This window comes from Salarias fasciatus, chromosome 4 (genome assembly GCF_902148845.1).
Source record: "Salarias fasciatus chromosome 4, fSalaFa1.1, whole genome shotgun sequence".
NCBI lineage: Eukaryota > Metazoa > Chordata > Actinopteri > Blenniiformes > Blenniidae > Salarias > Salarias fasciatus.
In genome coordinates, this window is record NC_043748.1 from 6,791,010 (window position 1) to 6,818,446 (window position 27,437).

The 27,437-nt window shown below is 43.8% G+C and overlaps 1 protein-coding gene across 1 annotated transcript; it reads left to right on the top strand.

Moving 5' to 3' along the window:
* Positions 1–1,680: 1,680 nt before the first annotated feature.
* Positions 1,681–27,353, top strand: LOC115387202 (protein tweety homolog 2-like). Its single transcript, XM_030089816.1, has 14 exons — positions 1,681–2,024; positions 5,149–5,321; positions 10,029–10,140; positions 14,896–15,116; positions 17,629–17,724; positions 18,864–18,936; positions 21,282–21,351; positions 21,449–21,504; positions 22,643–22,735; positions 22,878–22,970; positions 24,783–24,925; positions 25,101–25,286; positions 25,387–25,465; positions 26,882–27,353. The coding sequence occupies exons 1-14, from the start codon at positions 1,893–1,895 to the stop codon at positions 26,960–26,962; spliced, it is 1,608 nt and encodes a 535-aa protein (XP_029945676.1). The 5' UTR covers positions 1,681–1,892; the 3' UTR covers positions 26,963–27,353.
* Positions 27,354–27,437: the final 84 nt, after the last annotated feature.

Genomic DNA, 27,437 nt, shown 5'->3' on the forward strand with positions numbered 1-27,437 from the left:
TTGGTTCCAAATATTAAAAACCTGATTGTGATCCTGCTCATGGTACAATGGACATTTATTTTCAGGGTTGTGCTTTTCCCAGTTCAAACATTTTTTGGCTTCAGTTCAATTTCCAGAGCTTCATATTTGGCTCTGTTGTCTTTTTTTTTTTTTTTTCTCAGGGATTAAAAACCCAGAACCTCCCTTATAACCTTGAAGGCATAAAGCTCCGTTTCCCCTCTCTGCCAGCGACAGTTCACCAACCCAGAAACGCCTCTGTCAGATTTGCTGATGGCAGCATGAAAGTAGCATCAACATCAAACAGCGAATGAAAACGGCCTAAATATAAGAAATTAATGAGACAAGACAGTGTGTTTTGGCAATAAATAGTGAGCACTTTTCTCTGGATGGAGGCAGAAAGGGTGGAAGCTTCAGATGTTCAGGGTCCACATTCAATGACCTGGTTGACAAACATCTGGCTGTAGCTTAATGGACACCACCAAAACTGGACATGATTTAAACTTTACCATGTGTGATGAAAATGTCAATTTTTTTCACAAAGCCAAACAATTACTACCAAAAAAATGAATGGGATCTCGACATAAAGTCGATTTTAATGATATTTTCTTGCGTAAAATACAGTTAAATGTCAAAAACTTCTGGTACAGCTGTTGCATTATGCATGTTTTTACACGCTGGCCCTGACAGCCTGGCTTTGAGGGTAACTCCAGTCGGCATCATCGTGAAGAGGACTGGACTCTTTCATGGAAGCATCATCGATATCTCAGCTCGGCTCTCGGTGTTGCTCAAGAAATTAATTTTCAAAAAAGTGCTTGGTGGTTTGGCGGTCATTGGTCTTGTGCTTCCATCCCTGCTCTGCATGATGCATGAACAGGTCATTTAATCATGTTAACATCGCGTGTATTGCGTAGCCCGTTTAGTGGCTTTAATGCAGGGAATGTTGGGGAGTTTTTGGGGCTGTAAATAAAGGTGGGAGACGTCCTGTAGCAAGAGGCTGCAGCAGCAGCAGCAGCAGCAGCAGCAGCAGCAGCAGCATCTCATTACCAGCCTAATTACTGTTCACCTCAGTGCGCCTCATTGTCCACAAGAGGTCAGACATTAACAGCACAAGTCATAAATAGCGCAGCGGAATACCTCTGCGTCCTCAGCGGCAGTCCGGAGGAAGGGGGGAAGGAAGGAAGGACGGACGGAAAGAAAGAAAGAAAGAAAGAAAGAAAGAAGGAAGGAAGCTGAGGCCACGAAGACTACACATCCTCAGTGTTTCTGGGTTTAATGTTAATGTTAAATGCACTGGGAAAAAGATCCAAACACACTCCTCACAGGCCTGTGTTGAGAAGGGAGTGGCATCATGTGGAAGTTTTCTTTGTTTTGTCACTATATTTTTTTAATTATGACGCTTATTTCTAACATGATTCCACTCTCAGTGTTGGAAATCTCAGTTTTGTTGTTGTTGTTTGCGTCTTTGTCTGATTGACTCAAGGGCGTGAGGGCTCTCCCCACTTGACAGAAAGTCGCGGTCACGCCCTCTTTGTGAGGGGGAGGCAGGTTCCCACCGTCAGCAGACGATCCCACGCCTCAGATGGAAGCGCTCGGCCCGCACTCTTCCACTTTTTAACACTTTGGTTTCGCTGCGCAGCGGATTTTGCGTAAAAAAAACAACTATGGACAGCAGAGAGGGAAGTGGCGACATCCAGCCTTGTTCTGACGATGTGATGGCAAAAGAAGAAACTCCACTCTGATACTTTTTTGGCCACTGTAACTGTCACCTCTGCTGAAGTCGCAGCACGGCTATTATATAAGTATTCACCCGTCCTGAAAAGCTGGGAATATTCAGGTGCCAATCCAGAGGGGGACGCCTGCCGTCAGTGGTTTAACGGGTTGATTTCCAACCAATGATGGCCACTGCAAGGCTTGATTATGTCGCTCCGTGGTGGACATACTGGCTGCACAATTTCCCTCACTTCAATTTCTTCTTCCAGTCGGTGGACAACACTTTCAAACCGGAGGAGGCGAGCTATCAGCAGGTTGGTAACTGTACCTGTGCGTAAAAGCGCACGGACTATTTTGTAAAGAATCTCACCAGAAAATCACAGTGCTGCCGTGAACCACCGACAACCCCCCAAAAAATAACGATGAACACATTTGAAAAGTACTTTTAGACGAACTGCAGTGTGAAGTTTAACTTTATCTGGGTTACCATGGCAGCTCTTTATTTGTTTCGTCCCAATATGAGGAAGTCCCGGAGTTGAGGGGATTTTACTGTCCTGCAGTCCTCACATGACAACACATGACCTGTATTAACTGCGCGCACCGTGATGGAGTTGCTGGTGGTAAATAATAATATACAAGATTCAAATCTTCTCACGTTTGCACACAATTATTCATCCCGTCTTATTCCATCAAAGAGTTTTATTTTGATTGTGTTTATTTGCTCCGCAGTAATTAAGCAGTCTGTCTTCAGTTCCGCCCAAGTTTATCAAAGCTTACTTTTGTGTATGTCTGTCTCTAACTTTTATATAAATTATATTTAATTGCAAAACAAAACTACTCAAATATGGCAATTGTTTTCACAGTGTGCTCTTAATGGCCACGCATCATGTTTATATTCAGGAAATGTGGAAAATGACAGGGTTGTTATGTTTGGTGATGAGGAACGACTGAGCAGCAGGAAGTGAGTCTCCAGGTCTGGACCAGGACAGGACAGCAGAGTGGATGATGCTGGACAGTCACACTCAGCTCTTATCATAGTTTTCAAAGTTGCAAATTTTGCATCACCACACATCAGGTATCACATGCTATTTACTTCTTGATTACAATTTAAACAACAACAACAACAACAACCCAGGGTGGCATCATCCAGCAGGTGTAAATTTCATTAAAATTGGAGATGAGGGATACATTATTCAGGCTATCAACACTGTGCTGCATCGCAGCATTTGATAATTTATTCCAATAAATAAATGCTATAGATATAAACAGAGAGCGAGTGAGACTGAATATACTGTTGACTCCACATTATTTGACTTCAGTTGTTTGTTTAGACTCTGAAACAAGCAGATTTTTCTCTCATGTCGTCCTTTATTGTCTTCGTTTCATTCTGTATTAATGTTCACCTTTATTCAGCAGCATCTCCCTCACTCCTCTGTGCAGAAGTCAGTGAGAAGTCACAGACGCCGTGGCTGTCCACAGAGCATACACACTCTGTCAGGGCTGAAAATAGCTCCTGCTCTTCATTTGACATCCTGATCTGCTGTGCCAGAGATGCAGAGCAGCCAGAGACTCACCTTCTGAAGCTCGCTGTTTACTGCTTAATTAAAGCAGGCAGGCTATACAAACTTCCTTTTTGGTGAGATAGAAGATGAGAGGTTTTCTGATCAATGACTGTACCACAATCACTCGGTGTCTGTCTTTTCTCTTCCCCTCTCAAGCATCTGTTGCCTTGTGGTTCTGTTGCATCAAGTGGGAATTGAGGTGCCTGCATGTCTAATCGCAAAACAATGGAGTGTAAAATTAAAGGAGCAAGTGGAACCTGCAGGATTGTGCTTATGAAGGGTCTGAACTGAGCGATGGTGACGGAATACCTAACCAGATCCGAGGCCACGCGGGACGACACGCAGCCTCGCCGCAGTGTGCTGAGAAATAAACAGAAAACCACTGAATAGAGATTTTTCGGGTTGGGCTGCTGTCAGGCTGGGGCAGCTCATCTTTCTGATCTCTGTATTGATTGTTTGATGTAAAATTGATGACCGCGGAGGATGTCGGCTATCTTAATGCTCTGGCACGGCTTCATCCGGGCATCATTAACTTAGTTTCTGAAGGACTCTGCTTAAATAAGCCATTTTTTGAAAGTTCATTTAGAGAATTATCACCTCAGGATATCAGATCCACTGATATGGGCTATTATTTTTTGAGATACTGTGTTTTGTGAGCTTAATGTCTATTTGGATAATTATTTTGAGATCTTCTTTCTCAGTATGATTTACTGATTTACATGGGACACAGCTTGAACAAAGAAGGACTTTGTTCCAAAAATATAAAAAAACCAAAATCATTTAAATTCAGTCACAGCGTCAATGGAAAAAACTGAATAATGAGTCACAGACGTCATGAAATATACTGGGCTTAGTCGGCCAGAAAGGGACTCTTTGAACTTGTGGAAATCAAAAGTTCCACTGAAAATAATTTGCAAGTAAAAATCAAGGTCAACACTTTTCTCCAGAATTGTTATTAAAGTAACCTGGACCATAAATATTATGAGTGTGAACCCACAGAATTTGCCCCTGCGACTATAAACAGGAGGTTGGAGGATAAATACCTGGATTTCAGTACGAGGAGCCAGGCTGAGAGGAGTTCCTGTGCTTCTATGGATTTGTTCTTAAAAGGCGGTATACAGACTCACAAAGTGACTTTTATCTCAGAACAGTGGAACTGCAGATGAATGGGAATTATGAGCATGTCTGCTGATTGGTACAGTGCCACACTCTGCTCTCCGCAACAATCTGTTGCATAAACAAGTCTGTGTCGGGAGCTCATTACTAGCTCTCCCATTCTTTTCATTTGATAAACAAATAGTCATAAATACAGTGTTTGATGTACAGAATACATCCTGCACCAAAGTGCAACTGCGCTCTCGATTCTCTCTCCATCCTCCAGGCTTTAAACATTTTCATACTCTCAGAAATCACAAGACTGAATGAAAGCCGGCCCGTCACATGACGCTCCCCTCCCGCAGCCTTGGAGCAGTGTTTTCCTCTAAGCTGCGGTCCGCTCGGCTACGGCACTTGGCAGAAAACTCAAGGTTTTTTTTTTCTGCGAGGTGCGTTCGCCCCCGAGACGCTCAACTTTGGTGTTTTCTATTCTTTTCGCTGCAGGCAGTAACTAGTATTGTGTTGATGGTATCAATGAAGCGGCTGCACCACTAACCTCAAAAACACCTCCAAGTTGTTTGCTCCTGTTGTGCTGCGTTCGCTCAGGCGGCGAGCCTTTCAGGTGGGAGATTCATCCCAACAACCTGAGTGACCTGATGGATATTTACTGACAGAATCTTCTGAAAAGATTAATGTTTTACTTTTCATGACTTGCGTGACATTAACAGAAAGCGTCTTTTTGTTTTTTCTGGTCCCTTTTCTCTCTCTCCCCGCCTTTCAGTCCCTGGTGTTTCTGGCTTGCGTCGGCGCCGTGGGTCTCGGCCTCAGCCTGCTGGTCGTGGCGCTGTACCTGATCTTCCTGTGCTGCTGCCGCAGAGACATAGACGAAGACACCAAGAGGCCCGACACCTGCTGCGTCACCTGCGTGGCGGTCATCACGGGTCTCGTCATCTGGTGAGATCCTTCACGTCGTTCACTTAAACCGGCTCCTTTTCTGATGCCAAAGGTCACCGAACTCTTAAAGGCCAACTCTTCCGCCATAATTGTACTTTTGTGAATGATTTAATAAACTTTGACAATAAAAACATCCCATGGCGGAAATGAAAGAAGACAAAAGAGTCCAGAAATAGTTTGATTGGATTTGCGGACAGATCCGCCCAGACTTGTGACAGTGTTGGGTTTTAACTTAGTTTGCTGCGACCGGACCGGCTGCAGCACACCGGGCCTGTTGTGGCGCTAAGTGACGGGGCATGATGCTGCTTAGTCGAGACGCTCTGATCGCCTCAAAGTCCTCAGATTTCTCTGTAGAAACAAGCTAGTAAATCTGTGGATCCAGTTGTCAGTTGCAACACTGCTCTAAAATAAAACTTCAATCAAGTCTTTTATTGGCCCTTTTCTCTGTCGTGGGATGTTTGTTAGATTAAAAAAGATGAAAAAATAGTGTTCATTCCTTCTTCTTTTACGTCAGTTGAAATATTCTGTTTTTTTCCACAATCACGACATTCAGTTTTTCTCTTGGTTTTAGTGGAAAGACTTACGATCTGGTGGAACCGGGACGTGTTTAGGAGGCGGTGCAGCTCAGTGACAGTGTGAATCGGGGGAGATTATGCTCTAAAAAATCCTCCCTCTTCGCGACGGTCCGTGTTAACCGCACTGGAGTTTATTATAGGCGCAATATACCGCTCACTACAGAGTCCAGGCATTTATCAGGCTATTTGTTCGGCCCAACAACACGAGCTGAATTCAGAGATGCGGCGGCGCCATTATTGCCCGGCCTGTGAGGTGCTCCATCCTCGGAGGAGGAGCGACACTAAATATCCTGTACGCTCCAGCCCTGCTCTTTATTGTTTCAGCTGCTTTTAACTCCTTCCAGCAAAAAAAAAAAAAAAAATATTACCGCTTCCCCGGAGGCCGGCCTGACCCCGTGCTGTCCCGACTCATTACGGCTTCGCCATCGTGTCATTAGCGGCTCTTCGTCGCCAGCGAGGTTATTTGCAGGGTTAATAAAGCGCTTATTGTTCAGGCCCACACTGATCAGCTGGAGCACAGATGTTCTGAAACGTGTGAAGCAAAGATTGTTTCTTTTACCAGCTGAAAGATTGGAAAGACTCCTCTAGATCTCTATTATGGTAATAATAGGTGTAACTTCACACTCTAAAAAGAAATGTCTAGACTCAACAAAAAAAATCAACGCAACAGTTTGCATTAGTCTTTTTAAGTTATGGCAACCTCAGAAATTACATTGAATCAACAAACTATATTACTTTGAGTGAATTCATTTTTTTGTTATCAGTCAAAGATCATTTTAAGTACTGCTTACTTAATAAATGCAAGATTTTTAAGTTGATAACTCAAATGAATTGGCTGCTCACTTTTAAGTTGTTAAATGGACAGTTTCTGTTGAACCTTAATGTTGTGAGTATTTGGGAATACAATGCTGTCATGGGCACTGTGGACTGACCCTGCACAGGCAGTATCAGGCGATTAATAAGCCCAGAAGCAATTAGGAACTGCTCTGTTGAACTCTATAAGTTTTAGAGTAGTAGCAGGAGCAGATTAAAGGTGCTGTAGGCAGGATTCAGCATCTCCGCCATCTTGCTTAGGTTTACCTAAGCAAGATGGTGATTTGACCCATCTAAGATGGCGATTTGAAACCCAGCACCGCCAATCCTGTCCTGTTTTCTCTGATATCACGCCCTTACGCAAGTTTAAGCCCCTCCCACAAGAACGTGTGACGAACACCCCTCGACCAATCACGGTTAGAGCCTCAGGGGCTCTTCTGATTGGTCAAAGATACCTGGAGCTGTGGAGATTCCTTTTCAGCTCATAACAGAGACAGATGGAAACGCTGCGCCCTCACGGTAGCGCAATTATGCTACACTCCTAAAGGATTATCAATGGATACTCTAACATTTAATCCAAAAGAAAACACAGAATAATTAGCATTGACTAGCAAAATCCTGCCTACAGCACCTTTAAATGCTCAATACTTCTCATTCCAGGTTTGACACAAAAAGTAACTATATTTATATTAACTGAACAACAAGAACACAACCAAACACAACTATCAATAACACTTTTAACATCAGAGCATTGAAATAAATAATGAAATCAATGTTTAAATCTTGAATATCTCATCCCAAACTCCCATGATGCATTGCGGCACTACCATCATCATTGTTAAATTCTTCAAAGAGCCTGTTTCCTTTATGCTGTGACCAACTCTAACCGTGCCGATGTGGTGTCCTTACCCTACCAAAAATGAATTTTAGTCACCATGAAATGTTGCTTGTATCAAGGTTTTTCATCCTGCTAACCCACTGTCCAACTTGTCCAGGCATGTTGTGTGGCGAGAGGGAACTTAAAATTGTGAAGTCAACGTTGACAAAATCAAATGATCAAGCCAAGTTTGTTAAGTTATAACAACTTGAATTTTGTTTTAAACCCATCAACAATGAATTTTGAGTTCAAACTGCAAGCAAAATTAAGCTGATGTAATTAAGAACATAACTTTTTCATAACTTGAAAAAAATGGGTTTGGAACTTAGAAAGTTTATCAAAATCAACTAATTACAATTTTTTACTTGGATCCATGTATTAAATCAAGTGGTGTTAAAAGCTCCTCTGAGTTACTTTTCAGAGTGCAGCTGGGGGTCACAACCTGACCAGTGACGCTAAAATAAAACTTTCAGTTCTGTTCCAAACAGCCTGATAAAATGTTCCAGTTTTTCTGAAATTAACTTAAACGACATTACTTTCTTGGGGGATTTTGATGTTCCAGTTAATAACATTAGAAATGAACATGAGCTTGCCCAGCTTCTTCTCAAAGTAAATAACATAACTTGATACAGATAAAGGATATTACAGCAGAGCTGTTTGAGTCAAAAAAAAAAAAAAAAGTTTCAAAGTTCTATAAAGCTTGCTACATGTTCATAATTACTCCGCTTTATAGCCCAGAAAACAACTTGAAATCTCAAGCTCTGAGGACAAACGGAGCACAATATCAGATAAAAGACCAATGCCAAAGGAAATAACTTTGTTAAAATGTAATATCTGTTACAATGGGCTTTTCAAGGTCCGTCCGTCCGGGCCGGGGCTTAAACGCTCGGCTCTGAAAGGAGCTGCCTTCAGTTCGTGTTTGTTTCTGAGCCTCTCAGTCTTTGGTTTCCTTTTCAGCGCGCTCAAATCTGGTGACACGGGTTGTCCTCTGCTGATTTTAAAGCCCACCGTTCACTTCTTCACCGCTCTGCCTGATATGCCCATTTCCTGTGCTGCGTTTGGTTCACAATGACTTTTTTTTTATTTGGGTTTTCCGTTCCAGCAGATGAGCTAGCCTTTTTTTTTTTTGTTGTTGTTGTTGTTTTGTTTTTGTCATAGTTATTTCTCCGGTCATGATGGTGTTTTCCTTCTAGCTCTAACTGCAATCATAACAGATAAAAGACAGACTGAGGTAAAAGCTGGAAATCCATTTTTTTTTCTTTTTTTTTTTTTGTTTTATGTGTGAACAATTCATGTAAAAGGAAACCCAGGGGCAACGCGTTACGCCGGCAGTTCCTCCGCTTATTTAAACTGCAGGTGAAATAAACACAGCAGAGTCATTCCTCTGGCCTACCTGTTAATGTGAACGCCGGCGAAATGGAAGCTGATGATCACTCTGATTTTTTTTTTTTGCTTGCTCTGGGGACAATTTGACGACTGCAGACGTTTCACTTGCTTGTAATGCAACCATTTACTTAAACTAACTTCATCTCGCCGTGGAGGATTTTAGCCCCACCATATGGTTTACCTGAGTTCCCGTGCGTGGCTTTTGTTTTGTTTTTGCAGCACAGATGGTTTTAACAAAATGCTCAATATATGCGCCGTCGTAAGACTAAACCGGGCTTTGGTTTGTTTCGGTGTTTGCGTGCGCCGCTGTTTCCCTGAAACAACCGATCTTGAGATATCTGGAGTGTGATTGATGAGCTACCCGGCTGAATAGAAACACCCTTTCAATGTGATGGAAGGCGTTGCTTTAGCGCAGAATAACCCCAGTAAAGTCAAATATGGTGGAATTGCACCATTGTTTAAGTCAGACTGTTAGTAATGGGGACTCACAGACCCCAGGGGTTAAGAGACTGACCCCTCCTAACACTGAGGCCCAGGACCGAGGTGTGTGTGTGATTGTGCGTGTGTCTGTGCGTGCTTCGCTTGGGTACATTTTCAGGTGCCGGACTGAATTCTGATGTGGGGCTTTTAGCCATTAGATCCAAGCTTAGCGCCGCAAATGTAAGTTTAGCTCGCTGAACTCAGAATCTGTGTAGTAAACAAACCAGATGGATTAAATTACTGAAAGACTGACAGGTTCTGAAGGATTACTTGAAAAAAAAAAAAAAAAGATCTGTTTTTTTTCTCTGTCCCAGTATTCTCACATGAATGCCCACTTTCACCAAGGAGAAAGAAAAGTATGAAAATTACTTATGACTCATGTCTGCCTGTTTTTCCTTCATTAAGGGCGAGTCTTTATCTAAGTTGCCCTGTAACAACCTTGAGCGGTTTGTGTTGAGAAAACCAGCAGCGAAGCAGACAAAAGGGTTAATTGTCTTTGTTTGTTTATTAAAAACACAAATAATTAATTGTTCCTGATTTATCCATTCATTTTGTGTGAATCTCTCCCTTTCACAGCTCGGCGGTAGGAGTGGGTTTCTATGGGAACAGCGAGACCAACGACGGGGTGTACCAGCTGACCTACTCACTTTATAATGCCAATCACACATTGGGCGGCATCAACAATCTGGTGAGAGACGCTCGCCAAGCTCCGCTCCACAATCCACTATTGTAACAGCAGAATTATTAAAAAGCGGTTTTCCGAAATGATTTTTTTTTTTTTTTTTATTTATGGCAAATTCACAATTTCGTTGCTGGCTGGGTGCGAGCTGACCAGACAGCGAATCTGTCACTGTGGTGTTAAATGGGAAACACTCATTCTGTTCGCCCTATGGTTCTTAAATAACCAATAATTACCAACATTCCTTTAACGACAATGGAAAAATCATCAGCCTGCCGTGACGTACCGACTCATCCGATTTGGGAATGCTTGTCTCACAGCCGGTCGACGCCGGAGCGGCTCCGGAGTAATGGCTTCAGCCTCAGAGCGGCTCGTCACGGTGGGGGGGCCACTTTTGTTGCAGTGAAGGAATTGAGGTGACTGCTGTCTTAGGATTTGTAAATAGGGATTATTCCTATACAACCCCTGACCTGCATTCAGGGAGAAGTTATTTGGGGGCGTTTTGTCAGAGGAAGGAGGGAGCAGGGGACAGGAGAAGAGGAAGGAAGGCGAGAGGAGGAGGAGGAGGAGGAGGAGGAGGAGGAGGAGGAGGAGGAACGGGGGTCTTGCAAGGAGGAAATAATCACAATGAGCGAGAAGAGGATTAACTCCCATCTGCAGTGCATTAATGGATGTTAAGCCTCTCCCCTTTCCGTCACACACAGTCATGCTCTCTGTGCTATAGATGAGCATGTTGGTGTGTGGGTGTGTTTTTAATGTGCACGTCCGCTTCGGCACCGCACATCCACTCGCCGTATGCAGGCATGCTGTATTAATGGACTCTGGATGCAAACAGATTAGTGTCCATTTCTCTATCGCCCCTGTCGAATATCACAGGAGAAAGAGCAGGTTTGGAATTTTCATGAAAGATTTCTACAGTAGAGGAGTGTGAGTCATGATGAGGACGGCAGGATTCATTTTTAATTACATCCTGCAGTGATTTTTATTTTTTTTTTCAATTGAAGGGTAATTTTGAATTCTCTCTGTAGTCTACCTTCTTTAATAAAGAGCCTCCTGACCTGCTGCCGCACTGTGCAGTCCTCCGGTTGGGCAGAGGGGAACAGGAAGGACCTGCAGCAGGTGGAGAGGGAGGCAGAGCGCATCGCCAACAAATCGTTACTCCACCTCCCCAAAAAAAGTTTGCACTGGCTGAGAACAAAGGAAGGTCAGCTTCGACGTGACGTGTTCTCACCGCTGCCCTCTGGAAAGAGATGCAGAGTCTCGGAAAAGAGCGACGAATAGCCAAATCTACCTCCAATCTGTTCAATTCCATTCAATTCTGTTGAAATAAAAGATGCTCTATGCATGGGTTCATAACATGTTGAAAAATATGTGTTTCTAATGATCATTGTGAAATATCTCATCATTTCTTTCGATAGAAACATTTGATATTAGTCTGTAAAAGTTTCCCAGTTGTTGCTTCGGTCTGCATTCATTTTAACTTTAGTCCAACAGCTTACTTGGAAATCTGTTTTGCCTTTTTTTGCTGGGGGATGTTAATGGATGCATCTTTGATGAGTCCACATCTTTGCTGCTGGCTTTCTCCGCACCACAGTATTGATTTGATCCCATGGCATAATGCACACTATAGCTACATGAGAAGCTTAGAGGTCCTGGGGGAAGCAGCGGCTATCTCACATGCCAAGATTATAGCTTGATGTAATGTACTCCTGCTGCAGAGGCGATGGGCTGGAGAGTCGGCCCCGTCCTCTGAAGCCAAAGCTGCTTTAGCCGCTGTTCAGCCTCGTGATTGAGCGGTAATAACTTCTTCAACTCTTCACCAAATCCTCCCATTACCTTTTCTCTTATGTGTGTGATCACTTGCTTTTAATATAATCACTCTGGCTGTTTGCTTCCTCGTTAAGCCCTCAAGACGGTTTCTTTGTTGTATTTCGCACACTTGGTTAAGATCCGAGTTGTAAAGTAAGCACAGGAACAACCGAAACTGTCCTCCACGAGGCTCCGGTGAGGGCGGAGATTTACACAAGGAGCAATTTTTGGTATAGTGATGGATTCTTAAAGCTCTTCTTGTTATGAGATATGCGCTCTCACTCTGCGAGGGATTATCGTGTGTCACAGAGGGAAAGATTTGACAAGGAGGAGCGTTTTCTCCCTTTCTACTGATGGCGGTCTTTTGATTGTTCAGCAGCTCTCAGGTTGTTGATATTAAAGAGTCTTCAGACCTGCCAGGAAATAATGAATGAGAATATACGGCGATCGCGCTGTGTCAGAATGTGTCTTTTCAATTTACGGCAGCGCTTCCTCCCTCACATTAGCTCTTTGTCTTTGAATGTAAGATGAGTGATTTCCCACTTGATGAGCTCTGCTTTCTGGACCATTTATCAGTTTGCTCAAGCGTCTGTTCCTCCAGGTTGTTTCTCAACACAAAACCCCATTTAAAGTGCCTCGATTGTATCAATTGTTTTATTGTCACATTTAATACAGCCAATCTCATCTACAAATCACTGATGACGTTAAGCTGAGCGATTCACTTGCATGTGAAATTGACGTTTTGAGCGGAGCTGCTGTGGGCCTCAAATCAGTCACTTTCATTTAACAGGCGTGTCCAATGCGGAGAATCCTCCTTGTGACCCGCTTTCAGTAAAAGCGAGCTTTAATCCATTTTAAAGGGAGATGGGACAGTCCAGATTAGGGAAATGTGGATCACCCAGAGCAGCCAGCTGATGGAGCCCATTTCTCACAGTCAGGGCGGACCGGCTCGCAGATAAGATTGGAGGCGTCGTGGCAGGAACTGTGAGGGATGATGAACATAGAGGTGGGAAGTGGGAGCAGTTTGCCGGCAATCAAATCCTCCTTCCTTTGGGACCGCCGGAGAGCGGGATGGGCCCCGCATCTCCGTCTGGACGCCCTCTCCGAGATCTCACTCAGAACCCATCAGGAGTTATCGACTCAGTAAAATTTAATCAAGACTATTTGAAATGTTGCAGCGTCAAGTAGACAGGGATGCATTTTTTATCTTCTTTGTGGTGAGTTTTCGCAGTGTGGGAACGGGCGCTCTCTTCACTCCTGGACATGGCGAAGGAGTCGCGGCGGTAATGGAGATCACAGATAAAGTGGGGAAGCTGCAGACTGCTGCAGATTATGATACAGGGAGCAACATCTGTTCAGAATTAGCGGAGCCGCCTACCGTATGCAGTGTTAAGTGCTCTGTCAAAGTCACACACTAGTGTGTGTGTGTGTGTGTGTGTGTGAAATTACCAGCTTGGGAGATCATTCACTGTAAATTTGTCATTCTTTAAAAAAAAAAAAAAGTTCAAAATTTATATATATATATATATATATACATATATTATAGTCTCATTTAAAAACCATTCACAGTTGAGTAATGTCAGTGTTAAATGAGCATAAAAGGAGATTAGAGTTTATGAAAAGCATTGTGGGATAAACAATGTAAGAAGAGAGAAATGGCCAGTCTAATGTAACTTACCTGCATGTTGGAAGGTCACTTTGAAATCAAGCTTTGATTGAGATTGAATCCACTTCAGCAGTGTAACAGAAAAAAAAAAAAAGCACATTAAATGAATGAATTTGAAAATCCATGTCAGGCAGAGCTGTCACCTCTCGCACAAAATGAACTCTAATTCTCTCTAATTTATTTCTAGACTCTCCGTATTGCTCATTTATCTAATTTCCTTTCACTTTAATTCCACTCCTACTTTCAAAAGCTGTGCCTTTTTGCGATAATGTGTCGTTTTAACCGAATCTCGATCGGCCTCCATTATCTAAGGAAGTCCAGAAGAAATGAAACAGTTGAAACTTTTTTCTTTCCCAGCTTTGACACGTGTCTGCTGCCACCATCAATGCAGGCAATTTACAAATATAAGTTTCAGTAATTATCATCAGTGTTCTTTGTTCGATCGATCTCCTGTTCCATGAATAACGTGCATTTATCACCCGAAGATTGAAGGTTTCATTGATGCTGTGTGGCTCCCGTGAGGTGAAGCTCTGGATGTTTTCCTGTAGCTTTTTATCTGCAGAACACATACACTTAAATCTGCTCTTCTATAGAGTACGAAACAAAAGAACTTAAGTGAGATTAAGCCGAGTTGTGCTTTCGATGGCAGGGTTACCGTTTTGTCGGCAATTGCCGGAGCAGATTGTGCAGCTAATGTCACTCCAGCAAATATCAATATCGGGGGTTAAGCCGGCAGCGATTCTCCGTTTCCTTCCTGTCGGCGTCGGAGTTAAAATTGACTTGTATTCCGGCTGAATTGGTGAGATGAAAGCGCCGGCGTTTACTGCATCACATTGTTTTTGTTCAAACAGAAAAGTGAAATGTATTTACTCTATTTCACCATGCTTCCTCCCACTCTGCGCTCACTATCAAAGACCCCTGTGATAACAGGTCTCCCCGGTATTGCTATCAGTATTCCACTCTAAAATTGTTTATCAGAATAAAACACACGGTTGAGGAGAAAAGTTAATCTTCTCCTGGGGGAGTTTTCCTTTGGTTCTTTCGCCTTTCTCTATATTTTCAATCCGCTTTTTCAAGAATATCTGCTTTTTTATGAATTTATTTATGTTCCTATTTCATTCTGACCCTGTTTTCTCTCTGACTTCTCTTCACCTCCCTCCATATCTAATTCGGTTACCTTTCCAATTGTCTTTTCATTTCTTCAATGTTCTCTCTGTATTTTCTGTTCCAAGTGTTTTTTGATTCTTTTTTTTTTTTCTTTTTTTTCTTCTTCTTCTTCTTTCTGGTAGGTGTCGGGTGCTCGGGGCAATGTGGAGACCGGACTCAAACAGCACCTGGAACGTCTGGATGAGATCTTCGCCGCCAGGGCCGACTACCTCCAGGCTCTGCGCTTCATGCAGCTGATGGTCGGCAACGTGATCCGCGAGCTGACGGCTCTGCCGGACTTCGACAAAACCAACATTGACTTGGCGGCCATCGCCGGCCGGATGGCCCTCATCGAGTACTACAGGTGGGCGGGGCTGCGGCACATCCGGCGGGGCGGGGAACATGATTTTTATTCAGTGTGTGTGTGTGTGTGTGTATGTGGATGGAGGAAACATGCCGCTCAGACTGTGATCCAGAGCAGATGTGATTTTATTGATCCCCCCCTCCGGAACAGACCGGAAAAGCTATTTTTCCTGATTGCTCCATAAATGAAAGCTGAAATTGAGCTTATTTCCCACTGTGCAGCTCGAGCTCTGATACATATTGCTCAAACTCAATGTTATGCATGGAAGAGTGGCTGCTAGACCATAAATGATCTCCTTACCTTCAGACTGTTGCTCGCATTGATTGCAGTTATTGTATTTTTTTCTTGTTGTTTTCTTTTTAGTAACCATGATTCTCTGCAATAATGTGAAACAGTATCAAGGGGCAAAGATTTAATCCAATAAATAGAGGAGGGGGGAAAAATGATCCGACCCATCCGACGATAAATAACCTAAATGAATAGAATATCTGGCATTAATTTAGGACGAGTGGTGCAAATTTACGAGGCTCAAACGGCTGCCGCCGCTGCAAACTGAGAGTAATTTGATGGCTTCTGTAGCTTGTTTTATTTTGGAGCACATAAAATTCTGCCATGCCGCTGTTGCCCTGAGGTTCGCACCATTTGCAACCTGGTTAATTATCGTCCTCACAGAGTCATTTTTGAGTGGAGTCGAAGACGACAGATTAAGGGGTGGCGCGGTACCCTGCGTAAAAGGATTTGCGTTGGCTCACGTTAGACTGTGTTAATCGGAAAAAAAAAAAACAAAAAAACGGCGGCTTATGTGGATGCTCACGGGAGCGCGTCCCCACAGGTCATCACACACGAGGTAACGCCGGTGTGTGCGATATTCATCCTATTAGCCCCGATCTGTGGCAAAGTGCTGGAGATTTGTTAGTATACATTTAGAGGTAACCTGCTAAAGTGTTTCCTTCGGAAATGTGCTCCACACTAAAGCGCCATTAATTCCTCAGCTTAATTTCACTTTAATGGAGGTAAAGAGTGAGTGTGTTTTCAGCACATTATCCGGCCAGCTGTGTGTTCATCCTACACATGTGATCAGTGTGATTTGTGATGGGAACTGGAGGGGATGTTTCTAAACGCCACACGTTCGCTGCTTCACGTTTGTAATGCTGACGAGGAGCTACTGTTGTGTTTAGGTGAGAGGCAACCGCTCTGAACATGTGTATTTTAAAGTATCTAAATGTTCCTAAGGAGTAGCTGTAGCTATGTTGGTGGGCTAGTTTGTCGCCAGAACTCAACATGTTCATGTTTCAGAGTGTTTTTTCTTTTCTGCAACACACTGAACCCCCAAATTACTCCAGTGATTTATTGCCCCTCACATTGTCCTTGTTGTTTCCATGTTTGAATGACTGTGTTCCAGTGGGTTGATGGGAGTAATCATGATGATGAAAATTGACCATTTCCATCTTTTAGTACCTCCTGTAAGAAGTATGTTAAAATCCCGGTATGACAAAGATAAATGGCTGCTATTTTATTCCTGCTGCAAAAACTCCGATCATCTATTTCAAACATATCCCCACTTTTGTTTTTTTTTTTTTCCATCCTGACACGAGATCCTCTTTCAGGCTACATTGTTGGAGCACTAATCTCCCGGGTCCTGATTGAATTTCAGGCAGTCATTATGTTATTAACGGCCTGCTACCATGTCGTATTGATAAAAAAGCAAATGTAACAGCCAATGTCGCATTCTCTGAGCGAGGCAGAAAAAAAAGGGAATAAAAGGTTTTATTGTGTTTCTAATATTACACCCTTTTCTGTTCAGGTCTACGAATTTATTCCTCTTCCTGCTCTTTGGAGAAACAATTTAGCCGTTTCGCAAAGAAAATAAAGTGCAGCGTCTTTCTCAGTCTCTCTCCATTCGTATGCCTGAATTTTATGAGCGAAAGCATCGCCGGTATGGAGTTTATTTTAAAAGTCGGACGTATTCTTCGCTGACCTTGGTGTCAGGATTTACGGCGGCGCTGCCGCTGCACCGCAGGGAGTCCGTGTCGATACGTAACGTGTGGTGGGAACAAACTCGCGGGCGCGACGCTGTTCATCAGTGTTTTTGCAGTCCGTGGCATTAAGGGCCGCTCAAATAGTTCCCACGTACTCATCTGGGCGGAGCACACACCCCATCACACACACACACACACACTCCGTCTGGGGGCTGAGCGCCGGCCGCTCCCGTGAAGGACATTTTCAAAGGGAGATGAATAATTAATGCCTATGGATTTGTGGTGTTGAATTATTAAGACAACAAGCTGGAAATTACCTGAAACAGATGGGCTCTAACTAGGAGACAAGAATGCTGATATGCGGCGCGCACACACACACACACACACCACACACACACACACACATCTGACACGTTTAGCCTCTAACATATGTTGGGCCGGCGCTTCCTGAGGCCTGGACACGCGCGTGAAGCATGCTCTCTGTAAGCGAGTGTGAGTGATGGAGGGCCATGTTCCATTTCCCTCTCTTGCAGGTGGCTGGCTTATCTGCTGCTGCTGATCCTGGATCTGGTCATCTGCCTGGCGATGGGCCTGGGGATGGCCAGGCACTCCCAGTGTCTGCTCGTCACGTAGGTGTCCGGCATCTGTGTGGTTTTCAGTTTTTGTGGTTACAGTAGAGGGACGTGTGTGTAACATTAACCACTGAGTTTTCATCGGCCTGTGGCGGACTGCAGACAGACAGAGCAGCAGTCAGCCTCCCTGGCACCACATAGGATAGCATTACATCTTCAAATAGCACTGACGAAGCCATTCCACTCTTTCTTTCAATTTCCAGGTAACCTTGTTCTCCTTGTGCGCTCGATCCAAGCTTCCCGATAAGAAAGTTTGGATTCCTGAAGCTCTGAAATAAACAGAGAGCGCCAGAGGAGGAGCGTTTGATGCAGTAAACTGCAGCCAGTAATTTAAACCAACACTGATGTCTGACAAGCAAATCCACATTCCAGACTTCCCATCCCATTTGCCCAATTTAGAGGATCGTACGTGTCAGTGCTAGCAGCTGATGCTCAGGATCGCTCTTCTCATGCCTCTCTGATGGGCCTCACTAATGCCTATTGATCGCCCGGGCAGGATGAGTCTGCTCCCTTAACTAATTATTAAGTGCTCTCAGGCTACTTTATTGGTGCTTTCAAGAAGGTTCGTGAAGTGAGTTGAGAAGCAAAGCCCTCTCCAGCCTTCCCTACATCCAACAGGGGACCGTTCTCACTCTATTTTTTTTATTTGTTTTCTCCGCCTCACTTCCATCGTGGTCACTAAGAAATTGCTTTTGCGATGGGAAGATTTTTTTTTTTTTTTTCTTCGAGTTTTATCACAGCCCTCCAAAATGTTAAGACCCCGTTGAACTTGTCGCCCCTTTTCAAACAAAGAGGTCAGATTAAACAAGAGCCTGGCCGACCAGAGCCTGTGGCGCCGCTTGATTGACACTGACAGCTTGCGGGATTGACAGGGAGGGCGCTCAATTAAAACGCCGCCCCTCAGATCCACATGGCGGAAGCTGCGCAGGTGAGGAGTTCGCAGCAGTTCTGCCTCGGAGGGATCTCTGTCACACAATGATTTATTTAATCAAATTTATTTCTAATTAGATTTAGAAATCATTTTAGGGTTAGGGTTCAGATCAGTGCTATAAAGGAAGAGTGTGTGTGTGTCTTGGTCTTTGTCTCGGTCTTTGTCGCCCCACCCTTTACTCTCTTTACCCTCTGTTCCTTCGCAGGATCATGGGTTTCGTTATCCTGTCGCTGATCCTGAGCTGGGCGTCCCTCGGAGCTGGCACTGCCACAGCTGTGGTACGAAACACAGATTCCTCTAAAATCCCATTACTTCCGCTTTGTTTGTTTATTTATTTATTTATTTATTGGTTGATTGATTAAATGAAATGTGATGTTCTCAGCTCACAGACCTCTTGCCGGACTGCAGCGGGTCTTGTGTTCGCCTCCTTATCTCATGCTTCTCCTCCCAAGGGCATCGCTGTCAATAAACATGTGGACAAAACACTCCAGCATCTCAGCAGGCTTACGGAGTGTCTGCCTGTTTAGTGTCGAGCCGGGCTCTTTTCTCGGGTCAGCCATGCAGTAAAGCTGATTACACATCCCCAGGCTTTTAGTTCAGCCCCCGGCCCAACTGTAAACAGAGCACCTATCTGCTTTTAATTGCTTGCTCTGCTTTCTTCGAAATCTCTTCTGTCACTGTGCGCGATCGTATTCCTCCTCCCGGCCTCTTTATTTCTGACAGATTGTTCTCTCCTCCTGACTGTACGCCATGTGTTCAGCACATCTGGACTTGCTGTGTTTAATGGTGCCGGTATAGGGACACTGTCTGGGCTATAAAGAAAATCACCCCTTGCTTCCAGCCTTCCCTCCGTCTCCCATGCCCACTCTGTCCTGTCTTGATCTGCTCGCCCCCTGTGGAGAGACCTCTCATCTGTGGATCATCCCACAGGATTTGACATCTGCGCAGCTGTTTCGTGGAAAGCGGGAGAGAATGAATAGCCGATCGGGGAGGGTTGGGGGGTGGAAATAGCCGAATTGAACCTAAAATTAACGACGCTAGTGTGACTACAACCATCTGCTGGGTTCTTGGTGGAAGTCATGCCAAATGACCAATATACTGGACAGTCCCCGTGGCTTAACTTGGCTTATGTAGTCGAACGTGACCCGACAGTAATCCCTGACCTCTCAGAACAGATTATAGAGACCAATTGAATGAACTTTTGACTGTTCTGTAAGCCACGCTGGCAGTGAAGCCGGTACTTTACACGTTAGCGGATGTAAACGTAGGCAGCAGCCTCTGACCGGTTACTGGAACAGAGGCTGGTCCCGCGCCCGCTGTGCTTCAATAATACAAAACTGAATGTGGAGCACCGTGCAAAACAAGGAAGGAAACCTGCACATCATATTAAAAAAAAAAAAAAAAAAAAAAGTGCATGTGCACAAACACGGCGTCTTTTGAAGAGAAGGTGGATGACGGCGGTGTGTCCTAGAAAATACCGTTAAAATTTATACATATTTGATGAGACCGAGCATAAACAAAATGTCCCTGCTACTTTAATGAGATAGAGATGAAGGGGAACATCCAACAGTGCCTGACACGCTGCTGTACTGTTTCTGCTGGAAACAGATGTCATGTCTGCGCGGCGGAGTTGCTGTCTTGCTAATCTGATAGTCAGTGATAGGAATATTAAGCGCAGCCTGTAAAGACCAAGCTGTAATACATCTGTTTTCATGCTTCATTTGCATAGTTTCTGGCTAATTTTGCTTGTTGACATGGTTTATTGGGTTTTTGAGACATACCTTAGTTTTTTTGTTTGTTTTTTTTTTCTACTTTGCAGCTTAATGCAAAGAAATACATGACCTTGACCTCTTGCTGTTTATACATGCAGCTCTCCGTGGATGAATGAAATAGAATGAACATTTTTGTTAAGATTTTATCCATGTTGTGAAGGCATGAAGGTTCTACATGATCAATGATGCTCCAAGTCTGTTGCTGCGTACCACAAAGAAGTTTATTTACAAATGCATTACATACTGTAGCCTCCGTTTTCATAGTGTGGGGCGTGACAGAGAGCCTCAGACGAAATCACTAGTGTGTTAAAATGTTTATTTTCCCTGGTAAGTGGAGGCTAAAATGAGCATTTATTCCAGTAAAGTCTGCAATTTTAGAGTGGACTTTATTAGGAGTAATACGAGAGACACATTGCAATTGTAAAAGCAGTTCCAATTGTTACAAACTATATAAAAGAAATCAGAAATATTCAAATTAAAAGAGTCTCAGTGCTCATTTTGGCTTTACATCACAACAGGCTTTGAAAATAATACTCCATACTACTCAAAACAGAAGGTCCTGAATTCAACCAAACGTAACTACTGGCAATAAGACACAGCATATGCTGCGAGTGTGTATATGTGTGTGTGTGTTGTGCGCCTGCCTTCTGGTGTGTTATGGCAACAGAGGTAAAGAGTAATAAGCACGTTGGAAACAAATTGTGTTTGTGGACCGATCGACCGTCGCTTCCCTTTGTCGAGTGTGTGTTGCTGCGCTGTTTTTGACCTCTTCCATGACTTAATGAAAAGCGCAATCATTTGTCTACCTTGTATATTTGTGAAAACCGCCGCGTGTCGCTGCTTTTCTACAGGGAACCAGTGACTTCTGTGTGGCTCCAGACAAGTTTATTGTTAACCAAACCAAGAATATCCTCACTGCAGGTAATTTGTCTCCACAAACACAATTGTTCAGACCGCAGCTTTCTGCCATTGAATGCTCAGACCTGGTGCTAATCCTCCCACTTCTCTCTCCTTCCAGATGTTGCACACTATTATTTGTTCTGCAGTCCCAATCTGCCAAATCCCTTCCAACAGGTACTGACTGAACATCCAAGTATTATCTGTCTGCTTGTACGTGATTATTTACCGAGAATCAGACACTTGACTGGCTCCCATTATGTCTTATTACAAATAGTTTAATTACGGGGCGGATGAAACATTGAAGGCTCCTCATTGGCTCTTCTGCAGAGGGCGCCCAGAATACTGCTTTGTTTTTGTTTAGTGATAAACTTTGATCAAAACAGTATTTAGGGAATTTTGCAAAATGTGTTCTATCGTTTATCCTGTGCATAATCTGTGCCTTGGGCTATTCTCACCAGAAATATTTATTCCGTCCTTGGTCCATCCTGCATTAAGGAAACCACTCTGCTTCCGTGTCAAAATGCATCTGAACATCACGCCCAAGACTCAAAGAAAGATTCAGAGCCCTCACATCTTCCAAAGGGGCTAATTATCGGCGCTTGAAATGCAGATTAACCAAATTGGCCGAAGTAGATAACTCCAGAGAGGATGCAACTATTGCACAAGCTCGAGCAGACCTGCGCGGCATGACGATCGCAACCCTGGAACTCAAAATGCCGCTATTGAGAATTCACCTATTTTCAAGGCAGCCAGACGTAAGCACATAACCTTGTCTCACAAACACAAAGCCTTGCTTGTGTCTGTGCACATCTATGTGAACCCAGTGCCCACGTACAGATCACAAGGTTTACCTCCTTCAGTCATACACACTGCTGCAGTATTCTTCAGAACGCAATTCCCGCACTAGTGAATAAATCCATATACTGTAATTATTAAAAACCGTCATGCTGAGTTATTGTCACACTACCCATTTATGGATTAAAACGGCGCCGTTAAGTAGGTAAGGATGATCCCCTCTTGATGGCCTAGTTGATATAAATATGGCTCTTTTTGTTTGTGTTTGGGGATCCGCTGCAGGAATGGGAGGCGGTACGGCGGTGGGCGAGACGATTGGTGGCGAAAGATAATCTCAGCATATCTGTCTGGAAAGAAATGTGTCGTCTCTTAAGCGCATTAAAAAGCCCAACTTAACCACTAAATTACTTGTTGACACGCCGCTCCCGAACAATACTCTCCTTAATAAGATCTCCCCCCCATTGTTTGTGCTGGGGTGTCTGTGCGTGTGACGTGGCGGGCGATTATGTTTTCACAGTCTCTGACGGTCTGCCAGCGTTCTCTGACCACCATGCAAATCCAGATCCAGGGCCTGCTGCAGTTCTCCGTGCCCGTCTTCCCCACTGCAGAGGTAAAAGCGGGCTGGCTGACAGACGATTAAAGCCGGGCTGTGGAAAGGTGCATATCATTCTCTCCCTCTCTCTCTCTCTCTCTCTCTCTCTCTCTCTCTCTCTCTCTCTCTCTCCCTCTCTCTCTCACGCCTTGTTATACAGAGAGACCTTTTGGGGATCCAGCGGCAGTTAAATTCCACAGAGTTCAGTATACACCAGCTAACAGCCTTGCTGGACTGCCGCGGGCTGCACAAGGTAAGGTCAGATTCCGACCAGGACACTTTCTGGCAGAGCTCGAAGACGCGAAACAGACCAACTTCCACCGTCATATTTATTTACACTACTGCAATTATCGGTGCTCTGTTGACAGTCTCCAGTTTTTTGTGATGTTGACAAAAAAAAAAAAAAAAAAGTCTCAATCCACTGAAATGAGTCATTTTTACACCACACTATAGTCTTCAGGATCCATGTAGCCTCTCTTGCATTAAACGGAGAGGGGTATACTTAGGGAAGGGTTTAGATAAGGAGAGACTACCCTGCTGTCACATCCATCCGGGATTTACGGCTGTATCCAAAATGTCAGTGGATTTTGCAGTTTGATAGATGTAGAAGTCAATGTGAATGCCAAAAAAAAAACAAAAAAAAAAAACCAGATTCTGTTGACATTAAAATGTGAGAATGCTCGCATAGACTCACTGTAGGGCTGGCTGTTAAAACTCTGACTGTGACGACACACCAGTCACATAAATTTCAAGCCGGTTTCTCAGAGCTTGTTGGTCACATACGGGACTATATACCAGCGAAGCGTAGATACCAAAGCAAACCAAGAATGCATCTGAAACATGTGTGTCATCCAATTAACAGAAAAGTCACAGCACCATAGATCTGCCTTTTGGCCTAAATAACACCTTGACATTCAAACGCGCTCCCTTTTAAGCTATAAGTTGAATTTTTTTTTTTTTTTTTGACAAAACAAAAACTTGTGGGCTCAAACAGCATAGCAAGGCCACCTGGTCTGTATTGCTGAGGAGTGTTAACCAGCAAGCCTCTGTCCTTCACTAAGGCCAACCATGAAAAGTGTAAAATAACCCAAAAAGATATTTATTTGCCTGTTTTGATAAGCTTTTCCTACTGGAGGAATCACTTTTTCAAAGTTAATGTTTTAACACAACACTGGGAGAGTTCAGAGATGCCATGGCGAAAACCTCATCAGCGTGAAATGCAGATCGTGAAGGTTAGATTATGAAAGCACGCACGGTGAAAGCGGCAAATGCTCCGCCTTTAAAGAACTGTGAAGAGAAACACTGGCCTGCACAGATTCAGACTGTGCTTTTCTCCGAACACGATTTCAGGCTTTTCATGGCGTGAATTGAGAATCGTGCCAATAATTATATGGTATACTGCCATCATTTCACAAACAAACCGACCTACATGTGGGTTGCATGATGGTGTGTTTGTCAGCGCTCTTGTTTGAAGGTTGTGGGCTCGGATGTGGAGTTTGCATGTTCTCCTGGTGCGTGTTCCCCCCCCTCCCCATTCCAAAAACATGCACAGGAGTGAGTGAGTGTGAGTGAGCGCTGCTGTCTGTCTCTGTTCGGCTGCAGTTCCCCCGGATGGATTGGCCCCAGCGCCCTGGCAGTGCATATAAAAGATGGATGGAGGAACCATAGTCTGACATGTGCTTTTTTTGATCTTCCAGCTAGAAATGAATGGCAGTTGTAACTTTAGTTTCTGTGTTTACGGTGCTGTTGTTACAGAAAAAAAAAAAAAAAAAAATCCTATTGTTTGTTTTTCAGTTGCCTGTTCAGCCTTGTTTTGTTTGAGTCGGGTATGTTTCCAGGGAATTAATGAGAGTCAATTAATACCTCCAAAAAGTAACATTATTTGTAAGTGTCTTTCTAAAAATAAACCTAAAAAAATACTTACGAATTAAATCTCTGTGGGTTTGGAAGAATGGATGCACCAGTGAGTGTTATTCTTATTGAAAACAGGGCTGGTGTTTGTGAAAGGAAATATTCTGGAGACCCAGTGCAATAACTGCATATATTTCTGTGCCCATTCTTCTAGGACTATCTGGATGCCCTCATGGGTGTGTGCTATGATGGGGTGGAAGGGCTTCTCTACCTCTCCTTATTTTCTCTTTTGGCTGCCTGCTCACTGTCTGCCATGCTGTGTGCAATTTTCCGAGTGTGGACACTAATGGGCAGCAGGTCAGTGCCGGGTGACCCCCTTATCCCATTACGTGCAGCTCACAATGTACTGCTGCGAGGCTTTAATGCACGCACCTTCTGTTTCTCTTCTCCTATGTGTGTGTGTGTGTGTGTGTGTGTGTGTGTGTGTGTGTGTGTGTGTGTGTGTGTGTGTGTGTATGCTACTGTCATAAAGGGACAAAGAGTACGACGACATCGACGAGGAGGATCCGTTCAACCCTCAAGCGCGACGGATATCCTACAACCCCAGAAGGTCCAACACGCACAGTTTCTGTAGTTACACCAGCAGCGTTGGCAGCCAGGCCAGCCTCCATCCACCCCCCCAGTCTACAGCTAATACCATGCCTCCCCCTGAATACATGTAAGATCAGCAGCAGAACACGGCATCCCTGCACTGCTCTGTTTCAACTCTTACCACCTCTCTCTCTCTCTCTCCCCTGTTGTGTGTGTGTGTGTCACAGGAATCAGTCCATGCTGTTCGGAGGGGCCCCTCGGTACGAGAACGTGCCGCTGATAGGGAGAGGATCGCCGCCTCCCTCGGTGCGTTGGCAATACGGAGCTCTAGTGTCCCTTGTGTGATGAAAGTGAAGGCACTGCTGACCCCGACCCTGCTGCTGCACTAACAGGAACCCAGCACCGCCAATGCTCTGTACACTGCACACAACCTCCTGCTCCCAGCGTTCACACAAAGGGAATTATGTTGCTCTGCAACGAAGGAAGACTGACCTCTGCTGGCCATTGATAAAAATGGCATTTTATTTTATTTATTTATTTGTTTTTTGTATTTTTTTTTTATTTATTTTTTTTTTTTTTTTTAGCCTTCTGGGATTTCTGAACACTGTGAAGACGTGAGGATATGCACACCACTGCCTTTGGGCTGCATTTTAATTCTTGCAAAGTCAGGGTTTAGTCCACATTAAAGCTGTTCCATATGTTTGATATAGCTTCACTCTCAAACGTGCGCTGCATCTTTGGAGCCTTTGGAGGTTTTGGAGCAGGGATTAAATAATAGATATTAGGCTAAATCGACAGTCAGACTTTTCTGAAGTTTCCTGCTCGCCTGACCGACACACTGCTTGAATTGTGTTCACAGTGCACCAAAGACACGAAACGGTTTTTGGGATGAGCTGGAAAGAGAATAATGAACTTTGTCTCTGAGAGATATTGGCTTGTATTATTTGAATATTTCTGTAGCAGCATTTAGAAAAAGTTATTTGCAGTAAATACATGAAGAAATGTGCATTGATTTGTTTTTTTTTTTTCATAGCTATCTCTGTTTTCTTGCTTTTTGTTGTTATTCTTCCCTTTGTGCGTTTTACTTACAAGACATCTTCCTCCGTTTTGTGTGCACTGTTTCATGATAAGGTGTCTAACTGCAACGTCTTATGTTGTGACTAACCTTTTCCTAACTTTTATTCTTTGACTCAGACTTTTATTAAACGTAAGTTTTTTTTTGTTTGTTTTTAATGACCTCTTTCAGCTTTCACTTCCATTCCACTCCTCCATGTACAATGTTGACCTGCCCCTGTAACATTTTCATAACCCAGAACTCGGGGACCACCTAACCCATCAGGACTTGCGTAATTCTGCTTTTTGTGAACGTATTTTGGAGGATGTTGTGATTTTAAAGGTCAATTAGGAACACAGGTGTATTAATTTTGTTTAAATTCAAATGGGGGGAAAATGCTCATCGTCATTAAAGCTGGAAACACACAAATGGGGAATACACACAAGTCTTAATGAGTTATGGCTCTTTGTAGTGCCTCAACTTTGACCCCTTGGTCTAAGTTACCCAGAGAGTACTTGTGAGTGTGATGCATCATGTGATCATTCATGTTGTCACCAATCAGCCCTTTAAATGTTTTTTAATGCTACATCATCAGAAAATCACCCCAGCTCAGAGAAATCTGCTAAATTGACGTTTTCTTCTTCTTTTTTTCCTTCCCCCCTTTCCAGTATTCGCCCAGTATGAGGACCACCTATCTGTCTATGACTGATGCTCAGATCAGACACTTTGGGACCGACTTCCAGGTGTAGTCTGCTGCCGACTGAATCCTTTTCAGTGCTTCTGTCTGTGACTTCAGGCTCCCACCAAGAAGGATGTCTTCACGGTATAATCCTGTTTGCAGAAGCAGCAGCCCGCTGTCCCAATCCGAGACAGGGAAGTGGGCCACATGAGGCAGAAACCTCAGAAACACATCAGTGAAGTGCTTGAAAAACCCCGAATGTATTGAGGGTCTGTAAAGGTTTATCTCAAGACTGCTGTAATTGTCACGGTTAATTCAAGCGAAATGTAAACATTTCTGTGAGCTGAATCAAGGGTCTTTGAACTGAATGGATTGGGTTTTTTTTTTCTTATTATTCACTATTCAGGTGGCATGCGTTGAAATGAGCGTTGGTCAGTATCATGTGAACTGAATGACTACATAAACAGGCAAAGCTGTAAACCAAACTTTTTTTTCTTTTAATTTTCTTTCCTTGGAAAGTAGCGACTGGCACATTATGGAGCAAA

What these genes read in the sequence shown, in the direction of transcription:
- LOC115387202 (XM_030089816.1), top strand. Translation starts at nt 1,893, where the DNA reads ATGATGGCCACTGCAAGGCTTGATTATGTCGCTCCGTGGTGGACATAC. An exon ending in TGCCAAATCCCTTCCAACAG is followed by an intron (nt 21,505 to 22,642) that starts GTACTGACTGAA and finishes ATGTTTTCACAG; the next exon opens with TCTCTGACGGTCTGCCAGCG. An exon ending in GAGGATCGCCGCCTCCCTCG is followed by an intron (nt 25,466 to 26,881) that starts GTGCGTTGGCAA and finishes CCCCCTTTCCAG; the next exon opens with TATTCGCCCAGTATGAGGAC.